Source organism: Candida jiufengensis, assembly GCF_024610255.1.
Source record: "Candida jiufengensis strain CBS 10846 chromosome Unknown scaffold2, whole genome shotgun sequence".
Classification (NCBI taxonomy): Eukaryota; Fungi; Ascomycota; class Pichiomycetes; order Serinales; family Debaryomycetaceae; genus Lodderomyces; species Lodderomyces jiufengensis.
In genome coordinates this window covers 1515905-1532198 of record NW_026261561.1, presented here as the reverse complement: position 1 = coordinate 1532198, position 16294 = coordinate 1515905, and the positions used below count along the sequence as shown (strand labels likewise).

Below are 16294 nucleotides of genomic sequence, written 5' to 3'. Positions count from 1 at the left end.
ACATATATTAATTTTATCTATAGTACAAAAGTTAAAACTTAGTTAATTAAATTATGCTTCTTCGTTTTGTTCTAAAGTTTGAGCGGCAATACGATCTAAATCTCTTTGACCATTTTCTGAAATTTTTCTACCACCTTTTGGTGAGATTTCCAAGACACCAATTTTTTGTAAACTTTGAACACATTTTCTATTAATTGAACCTGAAGCATCAACATGTTTATGTGGTCTGAAACCTCTGTTTTTAGCACCACCGTATAATTTGTTTAAAGCACCAACACCAACTTGTTTTCTTAAGTAAATGTGTCTAGCAATTGAGGCAGCTCTTTTGTAAAACCAAGTTTCAGCTTCTTGTGGTGGTAAATCATTACCAGCTGAAGTTTTGACTAAATCAACGTAACCTGGTACTTCTAATTTACCTTGTCTTTGTAAAAAGATAGCATAAGCGTTTATGAAATCTTGTGCTGGAACGTCTCTGATATTTTGATTGTTAGTATACTAGGAAAATTTTCATTTGGTTAGTTCCATCGTGAAAGAATAATAAGTCAAAATCGATTTACAATCTGGTGTCTTGGAAGTTCTCTTTTCAATCTCAGCAAACAATTTTAGAAGTTGTTGTTCAAATTTTGAATGCAATATCAATCGAAAAACATATTAAAATGTTCTTCCTATCCACCACGACAGTTTAAATCAATTTTCTTAAATACTTTCCCCAAATATGAACTAAACCCAATTATCCAATGAATATTAATTCATACCTTACTGAAGTCATTGTTATTAATGGTTTTGATGTATTGATTAAAGGTAAAGATTATATGAACTTACATTAACTAATTCTTTTTTTTTCACTTTTATTAAAAATAATCATACATGAGTTTTGTGTAACGTCAAAATTTACGAGCTCCATCAAATAGGTTTATAGCCCTACAAGTCAGAGTTATACAATTGAAGACACGACAATTTATCTTTTCTTATCTTATCACCAAAATCCACTGTAGTGTAACACATTTATTTCTATACACTGTATATATATTTTCTAGTTCATGGAGATAGTAAAGTTTTTCTTTGATGAGTACAATACTGTTCAAAATCACATAAAGAAGCTTCAATACTCCAAAAATAATCACCTTTAAGTCTTTGATCCTTTTTGTCATTTGAGGTTATAAAATTAGCTTTATCAATCGATTGTTGTGATGTTCCAACAAAATAGCCGTTATTATCCATTACTGAATACCCAGACAGTTTCCCATAACTTATATCATAAGAATCTTTAATTCTATATCTAGGTGAATTGAAAGCTGTTTTTGTCCAGATTGTAGATGCATTGATTTTATACTTGTATTTCTCTTTATCAATCATATCCATTAGATATTCTCTAATAATCAGATCATCTGAATAACTCCAACACTTTTCGATCAATATTTTATGTAATCCAAAATATCCTACATTTTTATTTAGTATAGGATTGACCATCCATTGAACAAAATCTGTAACAATTTTTAAGACATGCAAATGACTTTCTTCTAATGTCTCACCATATTGGAAAGATAATTGATTTATTCCAGATAATCTTACTATTACTCCCAAGGTTTCTCGAAGATTGAAAGACATTTGTGGACCAGTAACTGTACGATCTACTATCGTTAATGTTTTTGATATAGTTGAGTCGAAATATTCTGAATTATTTATAGTATCAGGATGGAATTTTATAAATTCTAAAATAGACACATCAAGTAAGATGTCTATTGGTTGCAGGAAAACTTTTAATAGTTCGTCACCGGCATAACCAGGAAAAAGTGCATGATCATTATCATAATGAGTTGGTGAAAGTTTCCTTCTGTTGACTCTTATCGTCAATTTCTTCAAATTTAGGGTGACAATCAGTTCCAATAACCGTATTGTTTCGGTATAAGCAATCGTGAAAGCATTATCTAAAAACAAAACAAATTCCTCCAATTCAATTTGATTTGAGTTTATGAAGTCAATTAGTACATCAAGACCTTGTTTAGTTGGAATATCTCCATAGCAAACAAATAAATCTAGTCGTTTTAAGCTTGGTAATGTATGTAATAACATTGGTGTTAATTGTAAAGTTTGAATATGAACTGCAAGATATGAAAGTTTGGGTAAATTGAATTGTAATGGTATAGTAGTAACAATAGCTTCATCTAGTATCTTCAACTCGTTCAAGCTCGGAAACATTTTTAAGTCTTCATTAGATAGCATGGAATTATCACACTCCAAATACTTCACATAGTTACATAAACATAAAACTTCTTGATACCTACTCTTAAACCTATGATCGCCAATATAATGATTTTTAAACCCAGATTTCGCTAGTTCGCTATTATTACAACTTTCAATATTCTTATTTATTAATTCCGAAAAAAACTCTCTATGGTATGTCATTTTATCACTAAACAATTCTTGAGTTTTAGGGCTGCATAATAATGAATCAATTTGATTTTTACGAATTATGCTAATATTTTGAAATAAAACACCACTTAAATACTGTCTCAAATTACTATTTACTGAAGATAATGATAACAAATTTTGATAACAATCTCCACATCTCTCTCGATTTATAATATATGTATGTTCTGGAAACCTAGATGAATTTGAATCTAATGAAATTTGACCATTTGAAAGCCAATAAATTATGTTATTTAATATTTCCAGTGGTAGTTGATCAAATTGTAGTAACTGAGTATTAGATATTGCTTTAGGGTTGTTTAAACCATTTTCAAATGGTACATCCATGAAAATAAAGTAATGAAATTTAAATCTAATTTGATAACAATCATATGAATTTGCTTTTAGTTTTAAAGAATATAATAGTATATGCTTATCGGTTAAATATTATTTATTGGTTATTTTTTTTCTTCTAGAAATGTCAATATTTCAAATACGATATAAGAATTGTTTCAAAGTAATGTTGTTTAATCTACTTCTTGATATAACTAATGAACATTATGTAAGTGAGTCTTTTCACTTGTTTTTGGGAATTTCAAATTTGCAGTAAATTCACCTTCTCCAAGACAAAGAGTATTCTGTTTCAAAACTTTCAAATTTGCGATTAGTGGCTTATTAATATTAAGAGATCACTTAATTTGAGCTAGAGAAGTATAACGATAACTTACAAAAATCATAACCTAATAAAATCACTAAAAATACATTATCATTAATTGTTTATTCAAAAAAAATGAAGAAATTTTATTAGAAAGAAAGCTATAAAAATAACTAAACCTAAACTTTGAAACCTCTTGATCTTCTTTTACCTCTAGCTCTTTCGAATTTTCTACCTTTTGAAAGAATTCTTGGAGCTTTACCTTTATGAGGACCAAATCCAAAGTGTCTTACGGCTTCTCTAGCGTTTCTTGGTCCTCTAACAATTAAAGTGTTTTGACCTTTTGGCGCACGTAAAGCTAATTGATCAAGAGTGATTGCTTCTCCTCCATTTTTGACAATTCTTGCTTTTGCACCTGAAGTAAATCTTAAAGCAGCAACAGTAGTTTTTGGGAATTCTAATAATCTGTTGTCATCAGTAACGGTACCAACAACGACAATGGTTTTTTCTGAAGCACCTTTTTGATTTAAAGCTCTTGAGATTCTTGAAACTGAAACTGGTGGTCTATTGATTTTTGATAAAAATAATGATCTTAAGATAACTTTGTTGAATGGAGCATCGGTTCTACCTGTAAAAAGAATTGTTAGTATATTAAACAAAGCTTTAGCATACAATATCTGCTCAGAAGACGCACATCCAATGGAGTACTCGCAGATTATACTTTCAATCACACTTTTAAAAGTGGAGAAACATTCAACATTTCACTAGCCTTTTAGGAATACTTATTGATTCGATAGTCTGTCTACTATCCAATAGAATCCACAAAAATCCGTAAAACATTTCTTTGGGGGTATGGACTTTGTTTGTACCAATTCTTAGATGACATCTTCTGATAATTTTGTTGTAGTTGATAAGTACATACGAGCTAAGAATGAATATAATTTGACTAATAATTTTAAGTAAACATTGTCTGATTTTGGAGCGGTTCTGTGACCTGATCTGATATGTTGTTTAGTGGTGTGATCTCTACCCATTTTTAATGTTTTATGTTGATGATGATGATGATGATGTGAAAAAATAATTAAAAATAAAATTTGAAAAATTTCAATAAATTTGTTTAATTGATTGTTTTTGTGTTACGAGGTGTACAATTTGTATGTGTTTGGTAGCTCTTTTTTTTCGAATTAATCTTTTATTAATTTGTGACTGTTTTTTTCTTTAGTATGATAAATTATAAACTCGATTTAAAAGCATCAATTATAATGATAAACTTGTTCTCAAAAGACAAGGAAACACTTCTTGACATTAGACGAGTTCACCTATACAAAAATCATGTATTTTTGATGACTTTTGATTTTTGCTAGTAATTTGTATGTAGGTCATGTGAATCGCACATCATCTTCCGTGAATCTTTATCTTGATTATAATTTTGTGTAAACAGTGTCATTGAATCTTAATCTAATCATCTAGTAATAATGGCTCAATTAACGCCAATAAGAGGATTCACTAATACTCCGGTAACGAAATCAATATGTTTAATATCAACAATTGTGCCCATCCTATTATCAATTTTATCAATCAAATACTATGTGAATTTAAGTATTGATCCATATATAATAGAATATCACCAATTCTGGAGGCTAATAACGTATCAAATGTCAGTTATAAATGAATCGGATTATTTGTTAATTGTATTATTGTGGTTTCAATTCAAAGTCTTGGAAAGATTTTATGGTTCAAGAAAATATTTATCTGTAATAACATCATTTGCCCTTGCAAATGCTATAACTTGTCTATTTGTAATGAGTGTTGGTCAATTATTGATTTATTATATATCATTTACCATAAAAGTTTATATTTTCAGGTTTGGTCCAAACTCAATTCATTATGAATCGACTATATTAAACACAGTTACTCCTGGTCCATTAGGTATTCTTTCATCATTATACGTCACTTATGGTGTAAATATTCCCATATCATACTATTTCAAAATTTTACTCAAAAAGCCAACTGCAAAAGAAGAACCACTCGGTTTTGGAAAATCCTCAAAAGAGTTAAACTTAAGTAATAAATTTCCTATTCATATACTATACATCTTGTTGGTGTTAAATAATGGCACTAAATCAATTATCCCGTGTATTGTTGGTCTTTTAATTGGTAAATTATATACATTCGATTTACTTTTTGGAACATCATGGCTTTTACCAAAATCAATATTTCAGTTTTTTACAAATCCAGCTAAAAAGACAATTCAAATAATTCTGTCAATACGATATAGATTATTTAGCAGCAGCTATCAGCCACTACCATCCAGAGGTGAAAGAATAATGAGTGAAGAACCAGATGATAACGACGAAGTTTTAGATGAAACTCGTCAACAAGAAAGTCAAATAAGAGCAGAAACCCCAGTAAGACCATTAGGTAGTCAATTTCTAGATACATTTCGTCATTAAAAATTCTATACATGTTTTTATTTACTTTTTTCTTTCTTTCTTCTTTCCACGTCCCAGTTATATAATCTTGCTGTATTGACTTCCATTGTTGTTATATTTTCTTTTAAAAAATCTAAGTCTTCCTCTACTATCTGCTTTTGTTCTTTGTTTTTATTTAATCTTTCATTTAATAATGTGACCGCTTCATCTAACGGATACTCTAACATTACCTCTGCTCCGAGCCACAAATAAACTGAGTTTAAATTTTTGACATCAACGGTTGCTTCATTATATAATGTATCATTCAATTCATAATTAAAAGTCACCTCATCATTTTCTTCATCGTTCTTACTTTCTTTTATTTGATCAATAACGGCTAAATTTTTCTCGATATCTGGAATTTTGATATTCAAATCAGCCAATTGTTGTTGTTTTGATAATTCCATATATTTATATTGCTGTAATCTCTGTTGAAATTGAGACATTATTGATTGAAATTCATTTTCCGGATCTTTAATTATGTTATCAACTTTTTCAATAAATGGAGCTTCTGGAATCCCACGAGGATTTGTATTTTTAGGTCTATCAATAATCAATTAGTAATTGATCAATATTATTTGAAAATGATCGTACATACTTTAGTATTTCAGCCATGATATGTGAAAGTTGAAGCAGCTTGGAATATCTTCTTTGAAACTAATGGTTTAATTATTGATAATTATTAGTGGGAGATAGTGCTACCAAATTTTTGCAAGTCAAGAGAACCATGTAGAGTTTTATTCAAAGTTGTAGCTATTTTACGACGTGATATAATACTTCAAAATAGATGCAATTTAAAATTAATTTTTAAAAATTTTTTGCTTCCATTTATCAACAAGTAAATCGAAAACGACTTCTAAATTGTTTACATTTTTTTATCTAAAACTAAACTGCCATTTCTTTCATTGCAAACACATCCAATTTGACACTTTTCGTGTAAACTTTCAAAAATGATTTGCAGCCAAAAATTACAGCCTAATACGGAACAAAGTCAAATCATTGACTACAAAATTTAGAAGAATACAATAATCGCAACACCAAAATAACAGAAATAGATATATTATAAAACCTACTATATCTTACATTGATTCTAATTAAAATCACCTGGTCTCGATCTTTGTCACTAAGTCGCGTGAGTTCTACCTCCGTAACATTTTTCATTTTGAGCCCTACGCTTGTCATAAACATTCAAAACTGATTCAGCAGCTTTGATACCAGAAACAATCATTCCTGAAAAAATCTAATTCAAAAGTTAGTAATTTATTTGGATAAAAAGTATTAAAAAAAATTATAACACATACCGGACCCATTCTGTTACAACCCGAAATTTCTGCAACCTCCATTCCTGCAAAAACAACACCAGGAAACCATTCTTGGGAACCCTTAACAACATTTTTTTCAGCTAAATTCATATCTAATCCTCTCATATTGTGTAATTGAAAATCTGAAGACTTTGTAGCAGTTGGAATTTCTTTACCATTGAAATCCTTCACTGGTTTAACAATCTCTGCTAATCTCTTGGCACTAAAGGCTCCAAACCTACCATCATGTCCCGACAGCGAGAGAACAACGTCGCAATTGATTGTATTAGGATCCATACAGCTTTGATCGTCATGATGCATCGTAACAAGTGTAAAATTGGTTACAACTCCCGTAACTCTAATTTCACCAGTAACTTCATCACGTCTAGTAATGAAATCCTCAACCGTAGTAGCATTGAATAATTTAATATTTGGAAATTGCAAGACCTTTGAAATTAATGTTGAGATAAATAAAGCAGCATGTTTAACAACAACATAATCACCCTCATCTTCATATTCCACATTGATTTCATCCAAAAATTCATGTGAAGGTTTACGAAAAACTTGTGCAGAAAGTAATTGACCTGATACCCATGATCCACCACCACAGCATATGTTACTTTCTATGAGGGCTATTTTTAAGTCTGGTCTTGCCTTTCCCAATACGTAAGCTGCAGTTAATCCACTTGATCCAGCACCAATAATGACAATATCAGATTCTGCATAGGTATCCATATCTTGAAAATATCTTCTAGTCATAGCTCTTGAAACAGTTGATTCCCTAATCGGAGTGAAGTCAAACTTATCCCAATCTGCAAATTTGACATCACCATTGGAGGCATTTGATGATAAATTGATGATATTTTTCTTCATCGGACTTAAGTCAAAAGTATCAACTTGAGCAGTTTGTAACATTGTTGGAGGAGTCATCTTTGATAATTAATTTTGTTCTAGTGAATTAATTGAGTTGTTTTATGAGTTATAATTTAATAAAATATTTTGAATAATTTCAACTAAATCGTCCCCAATTTATAGTAAAATTTTGGATCTCATTGACCCGTCAATTTCTCTACAATTTAAGTGCATACCCCTTTCTCGATAAGATTTATAGGTTATACTAATTTTCATTCAGGTTTTTTTGACGCATATGAATCTGGTATTGTTGTCTTAAATTAGAAAAGGGTTTTTGCTTATCGAAAAAATAAACGCATAAAGAATTCTCGTTTTTGTGTTTTAAAACAATTTGTTTTACTTGTCAAAAAAACCTTTATATGCAGGTGCTAACTTGAGGAAAGGAATTTTAAAAGCATAAGGATAACACCTTCATTAAAAACTTCCCTTATCTGTCAAAATATATCAGTGCCTCTCAATCTTTACAATCTTTACACGTTTATTAAAAAATCTAATCTATTTACAAAATTTATTGCTTCTCCACTTTTCTTCTTACCGACTTTGTTCACTAAATTTTTTAAAATACCTTTCTCTAAAATTTTTAATATTCAATTCTTTTAAACCGTCAGTTGTTTCACCAATATACGATTCATCCATTTTTATATAAACTAATAATCTTCTTGACCACTTATTGAAGTTTTGCACTAAATTGAAATTCAATTTTAAGTTTTGATGTTGAGGTATAATTGTATCGTTAAAATCATCATCAGCTGTTGGCATCCAAAATGCTAATCTACCCCCAATTGGTAATCTTTTGCTTGCAAATTCCAACAAGTCATGTAACATATCAGATAATTCATAAGGTTTTTTAGGAGCTACAAAATCTCTTCTTAAATGTGCAATTTCTCCCTCGACTATATTATGTTCTCTACCAGCTGCTTTTTCTTCATCTTTAGCACCTAATACTCTAAGTCCTTCTCTGACACCATATGGAGGATCACAAACAATTGTATCTATCACAAAATCATCTCTTAAAGCATTATGAGTGAAATCCATCGTTAGTATATCAAGAAATTGTGAGTATAAACCATAATCTTTGAAGTTAGTCTTAATGTTTTGAGGTCCATTTTTACCATTTAACATTCTTACATCTATATCTGATCCAATCGCAACTCCACCAAAATAAGCAGCAGTCACCATGAATGAACCAGTACCAGCAAACGGATCGTACACTATACTTCCTTTTTGAACTTGAGCTAAATTACAAGTAACTAAAGATAATTCAGCTTCAAATGATGTAGTACCAATATAACCTCTTTTTTTCAAATCAAATACTTCAACAAGATTATTCTTGGTTCTTTCACTTAATTCAACTTGTCTACCGAACCAAATATATATGGGTTTCTTAGATTTTCCTTCTTGTATTACCTCATAGTCCTCCAACACTGTGAATGTTTCATCTGCATTTTTGAGATCAATTTTACCTTTAAAATCTAGATATTTGAAAGACTCGATGGTTTTTACTTTTGATGAATTGGTTTGTTTTCCTTTATATCCCTCAAATTGAAACTTGAATGAACAATGGCTATATATTTCAATGTAATCTTGACAATTTTCTTTGATTTGCTCATGTAATTCCTCATAAGTGGTTCCCTCTGCCCATAATTCATAAATGGCTCTTGTCAAAATTGATCTTGATATTAATTGCTTTGCTTCATCATCGTTGTTTAGTGAAATTTTTAAAAATGGTTTTGTCTCGTCATGATGTGATAAATCTACCGATATTTTATTTATACTTGCAAGTGATTCTAATTCTGCCTGCCTGAAATTTGGATGAGCTTGTGCAAATAGTATTAAATATTCTTTCATATATATGCGATGGATTCATTTTTGTTTTAATTATTTTTTTGCGTTGCAAATTTCAAACACAACAAATTTAAAGGTGCTGAAGTGACATGCTTATTGACTATTTGCAAAAATTGCTAAACGTAAAGTCGGAAATACAAACTGGCCAATTCTATAAAGCTCGTGTTGCACTGATGATATTAATTCGAGATGGGTTGAGCAGAAGGACTTTAAGATCAAAAAAGTTGATATGAAGATAAAAACAAAAGCTTTCTTGATACAAAGTCAAGTTTACTTTAATAATCATTTCTTTTGATCGTTTAAAAGAGAATTGGGAAATGAGCTAAATGAACTACCTCTTCAAGATGTAATGATTCATTCGTAGAAATTACGAAAAACCGTATGTATATTCTGGTTACTTACACAAAATCAATATAGTACTATTCAAAATAATAAACAAATAAAAAATGCATAATAAAAATTCCAACTGATTAAATCATATCAATTTAATAACCAGAAAGACAATCTATGAATTGTGATCTACTAGGTCAAAAAGTTGCAGTACCAGGGGCAGCAGGTCAAGGGTATATCAAATACTTAGGACCAATCCAAAATAAAACCGGATTATTTGTTGGATTAGAATTAATTGGGACAGTAGCTAAAACAAGAGGTAAAAATTCTGGATCAGTTGAGGGAATTCAATATTTTCAAGTTAATGTACCAAAAAGTGGATTATTTTTGCCTTATGAAAGAGTTAAAAGTTGTAATATAAAATTACCAGAATTAAATTTACAAAATTATGAAACTAAACTACATACGAATACAAATGTTATAACTCCAATTAGATCACATTTCAATCCAATATCAGAAAATAGGAGTCCTACAAAACATCCACATCCACATCAACATCAACATCAACATCAACATCAACAACATCAGCAACAAAATACCACCCCTATAAGATCACCCTTAAGTCCTATCAATACATATCAAAATGCTAAATTAAATCTACTAAATAATCAATTAATCAAATCGGAAAATAACAAAGATTATGAATTAATAGTTAAAGATTTGAATTCAAAATTAAAGGACAAAGACAGAAAACTAGAAAATTTTGGTAAGCAAAGAGAAGAATGGCATATGGCAATGGATGATTTAATTGCTGTTCAACAAGAAGGTATACAAGTTTTTGAAGAGAAAATTTTGGAGTTAGAAGGTATAAATGAAGAGCAAGAAAAAGAAATTATAAGCTTGAATTTACAAATAGATAAACTAGTCAAGGAAAAAAATACAATTCAAAATAAAACAGATAAATCAGAAGTAGAAGAATTACAAAAACAATTACAACAAGCAAATGAAGAATTGAAAACATTCAAAAACCAATCTTCCGAAATTGATGAACTCAAAAAAATAATAAAACAATCGGAAGATAGAATCTTACAATTAGAGACTCAAAATGTTACTAAAAATATAGAATCAGTAGAATTAAATCCACCATCTACATCATCAAATTTATTACAATTAAATAGTCAAGAAGATACTATACAAAATTTACCAATCTACAAAAGTGACAATTTAACAGATCCAAGTTCTGGTAAATCAGATTGGTGTGGATTATGTGAAAGAGATGGTCATAGTTCTATAAATTGTCCTTTTGAAAATGATATCTTTTGAATAAATAATTCCCTCTGAAATTCTAAATTTTTTTTTTTTCCTTTATCACATGCGTAGAATAAACAATACCCCATATTTTATTAACAAACCAATTTTATAACTAACAATGAAACTGACAATCAATGTTTTAAAAACTGTCTTTTTACCAAATTAAAGATGTCTCTTGATCAATTTGATATCAAATTACATAGTGAAGATAATAAAGAATTTTCAACCTTAAGTAATTTATCATCAGATTCAATTAAAAATCAAAAATTCGATAGACTTATAATTTTACTACATGGTTTTCCAGATATAAATACAACATTTAACAAAGTATGGCCAATTTTACTTAATCATTATCAAAATGAAAAAATATTATTAGTTGCACCAAAATTAAGAGGTTACGAAGAATCAAGTATTAGTAAGGAACAAGATTATATGATGCCTAATTTAGCAAAAGATGTTAAAGGTTGGATTTTAGAATTAGTACCAAATCAAGATAAACCAGTACATTTAATAGGTCATGATTGGGGTGCATTGATTGCTTTTAAAACTGCTAATTTATATCCCGATTTAATAACATCAATGTGTTGTTTAGCTATACCTTATTTAACAAATTTAAGATTATATGAATTATTATGGAATGTACCTGAACAAATTTATTTAAGTTCATATTTTTTAACAATGCAATATCCATATTTTTATAAAGATAAATTAACAAATGATTCAAATCCATACCTTAAAAACATTTGGAAATATTGGTCACCTGATTATGAACCAACTACCACAGAAATTCAAGAATTAAAAGATTCATTTAAAAAACCTGGAGTAGGTGATGCAATAACTGCTTATTATAGACATTTATTTAGACCATTATCACTAATAAAATCAAGATGGCCTGTAAATTTTCAAAAAGTTCCCACATTAATAATGATGGGAGAAAATGATGGATGTATGTCATTTAGATTGGGATTATTAGAACAAAAGAAACTTAAAAAGGATTATCCACAAGCTCAAATTAAAATTATCCCAAATTGTGGTCATTTTTTACAACGTGAACAACCACAAATTGTAAGTGATATAATAATAGACTTTTTAGAAGTTTTTAAATAAAATTTAAATTTTTTTAAATTCTATATATATATTTATTTTTGTGTGTCTATGCAATTGTAGTATTTGTATCATCAACTTCACCATTTGCAAAAATTATACCATCTTCATCTATTGTTGTTGTTATATCATTTGATTCTTCTTGTGGTTTTTGTCTAATTTCTGATTGTAATTTTAATAATTGTAATTTACCTTTTATTGAATATAAACTTGGTAAAATTTTAAGTCCATTTGATAAATTACTATGTAATGATTTTATTTCTAGGTTTGTATTTTTGGCAATAAAATTTCCATGAACTAATAATATCCATTTAAGCCATATGGTTAAATTGAAATTTTTTGTTGAATCTTTTGATATCTCTTCTGATATAATTTGATATAATTTTTCCATTTGTGGAGTTGATAATTTTATGACTAATGTTTTAATAAGGTCAGAATCGTCTGTTGATGAACATGATTCAATTAGGATGGTTGAATCTAATTTTTCTATTGAATTTATATTAGATTCAATTTCTTCTTCTGTTTGTTTTGTTATAGGTATTGATTCTTCATAATCTATAATGACTGGATGTGATTTAGTTGGTTGGGTTTGAGGTTGATTCACCACAATGTCTTTTTGAATAAGTGTAAACTTTTGAAAATTAATTTCATTATCTATATGCCAGATGATAAATAATTCATCTTCTATTTGTAATATTTCATCTATCGATTGTGTTGTAAATATTTCATTTAATAATTTCCCATCCAAAGAAATTATTTTGATTGAATTTGATGTAATAATAAAAATATGTGGTTCGTCGTAAACTTTTAGTATTTGAACTTTTATAATGTCATCTCCTTTATAGATTGTATTGTTGGTTGAATTATTAGATATAAGGTTAATTTGATTATTTGATTCAATTAAAATTTGATCTTTTAATGGTTGTATTTCTTGTACTCCTTTTTTATATGCAATTTCATTTTGCTCAACAAATTTGTTACTCTCTATTTGACCAATTTGTAGGTTACTTTTGGTTCCAATATATACTTTTTCCTCATTTATAAGAATTGATTGAAATTTGGGTACTTTTATTCTGTTTATTTCACTATTGGTTAAGTTTAAGGTGATTATTGTATCATTCTTGGCGGTGTTTCCCCATACTATCCCATTCTCTGCTTTCACCAAACTAGAAATATTGCTGTCGTTAGATTTATTCTCTATTATTGAATTTGATGTTGGTGATATAATTAGTATTGATTCTTTAGTTAATGCTATTAGTTTTCCATCAAAATCTTCATGTGTATTTGATTTTTCTTCACCATTTAAGCTCCTCTTTTTTAAAGCTTTATGACCATTACTATGCCCATTACTTAAATTCGCTATTTGTTTTGACCATATAAAATCAATTATTGGTTCATCTATCAAAACAGTACCAGTTAAATTTAATTCACCATTTATGTCAATAGTAAAAAATTGAATTTCGTTATTTTCATCATTACGTGAAATTAGCTTTGCTATTCGATCTTTTTGTATGCTATATTTCATTAGGTTTTGGTAAATTTATTAGTTAGTGGTGATGATCTTAATTAAAAGTTTCAGAACGGTAAAAGAATATTCGGGATGAGATTCTGAAAAATTCGTACGCACGACCTAGAATCTAAATATTCTAACGTTCTTTAAGCGGCTTTGTTTTACAGTTTATAATTTATTTAGGGGGTAATTTATATGACTTATAATTTGCTATGTTCAAATTTTATTCCAACGCAAGAGAATAGAAACTATCCCTCGACATTCTGAGCAGTAGCTTAGTCTATTGCTTTGCTCTAGGTACATGTTTGAGTATAGTTCAGATGCTGGTTGTAGCGAATTATAATTTTACAGTTTAAGTTAGTAATTAACAAATTTTGTAAAAAATTGGTTGCCAAAATAATGACTTTTGTTTAAAATCAATAACTTCATAAGCACCTCAATCTGATAGAAAAATAAGTGCAAGCAACCAAAGATACTTCATTAATCTCTATTTGCTCTGTCTGCTGAGCATCAACTTATGTTAAGCTTTTTTAAAAACCAACTTTAACTCGATCTTCGACCACTCTCGTTTAAGCAAGATTTCGTAAAATAATATTATTAGTTAAACCAGCTTACTTTTTGAGCATCAAATAAGCCTGCGTGGCGAAATGGTTATCGCTTTTGACTTCTAATCAAAGGATTCCGGGTTCGAATCCCGGCGTGGGTTCTATATAATTGCAGCTTTAGCTCACCTGGGAGAGCGTCAGACTGAAGATCTGGAGGTACTGTGTTCGAGCCACAGAAGCTGCATTGAAGAGGTTTAACTTTTTTTTATTTTATTGCAATCAGAATCGTTATGTCGCTATCTAAAGCAAATCTCTAATTTTAAAAGTCTCAGAATGAAACTATATAATAGATGTAAACACAAGGCATAAATTTTCATCAATCTAATCAGAAATAAAGTTTTGAGTAAGGATATGAAAATGTGGTTGCAAAATTAAATTCAGTAAGTAATATCACCTACTCTTTGTTACCTATATATTGTCTTTGCTATCTAATTTTAATACATCAAATACAATTGATCACCATCATTTTCAAAAAAATCCAGTTCATTATTATATTCTTCTAATTTAAAAACATTAGTCCAATTTATATCTTGATTTAAATCTATTAAATTTTGATCTGATGTTGTTTTTTTAATAGTAGTTGATAAAAATATAAAATTTTCAATTATTGATATTTTTGAATTATAAATTTCACTTGATTCATTTAAATTTTCATTTAATATTGAGATTTCTTTATTTTCTAGTTCCATTGATTTTCGATTATTTGTTGAATTATCATGTTTTATTTTTTTAATGAAATCGTTTAAATTATATAAGTTTGTTGTTCTATGCAATTTTTTAGTTTGATCATTATTATTTGAAATATTATTTGATGATTTTGAATTTGGTAAAATTTTGGAATAAGTATAATTTGAATCTTTTTCAGTTGAAGAAATAGTTGATGAAATATCTTCTTCTATATCACTATCAATATAAGTTATTGATGATTGATCGAAAATTGAATCTATTTGAGAATTTATTGTTATTGGACTTATATTATCTTCTTTTACTGGTGAACCTATATAAGAAAGTCTTTTCAATCTATTTGCTGCAGTTGTTGTTGTTGATATATTTTTTGTAGAAGTTCTTGGAAAATTATTAGTTGATAAATTGGGAGTACTTGATCTTGTTTTCAATCTTATATTTTCTTTATCTTCATCGTTACTAATAATATTAGAATTACTTGAAACAGATATATTTGAAGATTGAAGTATTGGTGATGAGATTTTTAAATTTATTGCAGATATACTTGTACTTAAAGGTCTTGATTTTCTTTTTTCAATTGTGGAAGGTGATGAATTATTTGACAGATTATTTAAATTATTATATGATGATTTTTTGAATGGATTAAAAAAATTTGAAGATTTCTTTTCATTTATATTTGATATACTTTGTGAACGTAACATGTTTTGTGTAGTTTGTAATTGAAATGATTGTAAGGAAGAAGTATAAAATTTATAAGCTTGTAAAGGGTATTATGTAAAATTATTGAAGATGAAGTAAAGTTTAAAGATTTATAAATCTAGTCAAAGATTGAAAAAAGGAGATGTTATTCTATTTTAAATTCATTTTTGAAAATTGTTTCATTTTTTATTTATATTAATTTCAAAAGGAGTTTCATATATAAATTTTGACGCGATTATGAAATAATAAATAAAATAATTATTTAACTAATTAAGTTGAAATTGTAAACATTCTAATTATCATTACATAACAACCACTCACATAATTACGTAACAATTTATGTAATAATCGAGTTTTATTATGTAATAATTATGTAACAATTATATGTTTATTACGTAATATATATGCAGATTTAAAAAGATCTACAATTTTAATTATAATAATTTCGAGATACGATT

General features: G+C 28.3%; 11 protein-coding genes across 11 annotated transcripts; 3 read left to right on the top strand and 8 right to left on the bottom strand. All coding sequences in view use genetic code 12, as the record gives it.

Moving 5' to 3' along the window:
* Window positions 1-51: 51 nt before the first annotated feature.
* RPS19A (40S ribosomal protein eS19) lies at window positions 52-769 on the bottom strand (the record flags this gene model as incomplete). The annotated part of the gene is made up of 2 exons (XM_051764308.1): window positions 52-472; window positions 756-769. The coding sequence occupies 2 exons, from the start codon at window positions 767-769 to the stop codon at window positions 52-54; spliced, it is 435 nt and encodes a 144-aa protein (XP_051619752.1).
* A 269-nt stretch (window positions 770-1038) lies between these two features.
* On the bottom strand, window positions 1039-2757 carry KGF54_003691 (uncharacterized protein; the record flags this gene model as incomplete). Its single annotated transcript, XM_051764307.1, has 1 exon — window positions 1039-2757. The coding sequence occupies one exon, from the start codon at window positions 2755-2757 to the stop codon at window positions 1039-1041; it is 1719 nt and encodes a 572-aa protein (XP_051619751.1).
* A 486-nt stretch (window positions 2758-3243) lies between these two features.
* On the bottom strand, window positions 3244-4098 carry RPL18 (60S ribosomal protein eL18; the record flags this gene model as incomplete). Its single annotated transcript, XM_051764306.1, has 2 exons — window positions 3244-3692; window positions 3987-4098. 2 exons carry the CDS (start codon window positions 4096-4098, stop codon window positions 3244-3246), a joined length of 561 nt encoding a protein of 186 aa, XP_051619750.1.
* A 441-nt stretch (window positions 4099-4539) lies between these two features.
* KGF54_003689 (uncharacterized protein) lies at window positions 4540-5517 on the top strand (the record flags this gene model as incomplete). Its single annotated transcript, XM_051764304.1, has 1 exon — window positions 4540-5517. One exon carries the CDS (start codon window positions 4540-4542, stop codon window positions 5515-5517), a length of 978 nt encoding a protein of 325 aa, XP_051619749.1.
* Window positions 5518-5534: 17 nt separating this feature from the next.
* KGF54_003688 (tubulin-binding prefolding complex subunit) lies at window positions 5535-6150 on the bottom strand (the record flags this gene model as incomplete). The annotated part of the gene is made up of 2 exons (XM_051764303.1): window positions 5535-6078; window positions 6134-6150. The coding sequence occupies 2 exons, from the start codon at window positions 6148-6150 to the stop codon at window positions 5535-5537; spliced, it is 561 nt and encodes a 186-aa protein (XP_051619748.1).
* A 508-nt stretch (window positions 6151-6658) lies between these two features.
* On the bottom strand, window positions 6659-7766 carry THI4 (thiamine thiazole synthase; the record flags this gene model as incomplete). Its single annotated transcript, XM_051764302.1, has 2 exons — window positions 6659-6775; window positions 6837-7766. The coding sequence occupies 2 exons, from the start codon at window positions 7764-7766 to the stop codon at window positions 6659-6661; spliced, it is 1047 nt and encodes a 348-aa protein (XP_051619747.1).
* A 513-nt stretch (window positions 7767-8279) lies between these two features.
* KGF54_003686 (tRNA (guanine-N2-)-methyltransferase) lies at window positions 8280-9596 on the bottom strand (the record flags this gene model as incomplete). Its single annotated transcript, XM_051764301.1, has 1 exon — window positions 8280-9596. The coding sequence occupies one exon, from the start codon at window positions 9594-9596 to the stop codon at window positions 8280-8282; it is 1317 nt and encodes a 438-aa protein (XP_051619746.1).
* Window positions 9597-10100: 504 nt separating this feature from the next.
* On the top strand, window positions 10101-11246 carry KGF54_003685 (uncharacterized protein; the record flags this gene model as incomplete). The annotated part of the gene is made up of 1 exon (XM_051764300.1): window positions 10101-11246. The coding sequence occupies one exon, from the start codon at window positions 10101-10103 to the stop codon at window positions 11244-11246; it is 1146 nt and encodes a 381-aa protein (XP_051619745.1).
* Window positions 11247-11402: 156 nt separating this feature from the next.
* On the top strand, window positions 11403-12341 carry KGF54_003684 (uncharacterized protein; the record flags this gene model as incomplete). The annotated part of the gene is made up of 1 exon (XM_051764299.1): window positions 11403-12341. One exon carries the CDS (start codon window positions 11403-11405, stop codon window positions 12339-12341), a length of 939 nt encoding a protein of 312 aa, XP_051619744.1.
* Window positions 12342-12387: 46 nt separating this feature from the next.
* On the bottom strand, window positions 12388-13863 carry UTP9 (Utp9p; the record flags this gene model as incomplete). The annotated part of the gene is made up of 1 exon (XM_051764298.1): window positions 12388-13863. One exon carries the CDS (start codon window positions 13861-13863, stop codon window positions 12388-12390), a length of 1476 nt encoding a protein of 491 aa, XP_051619743.1.
* A 1024-nt stretch (window positions 13864-14887) lies between these two features.
* Window positions 14888-15838, bottom strand: KGF54_003682 (uncharacterized protein; the record flags this gene model as incomplete). The annotated part of the gene is made up of 1 exon (XM_051764297.1): window positions 14888-15838. One exon carries the CDS (start codon window positions 15836-15838, stop codon window positions 14888-14890), a length of 951 nt encoding a protein of 316 aa, XP_051619742.1.
* Window positions 15839-16294: the final 456 nt, after the last annotated feature.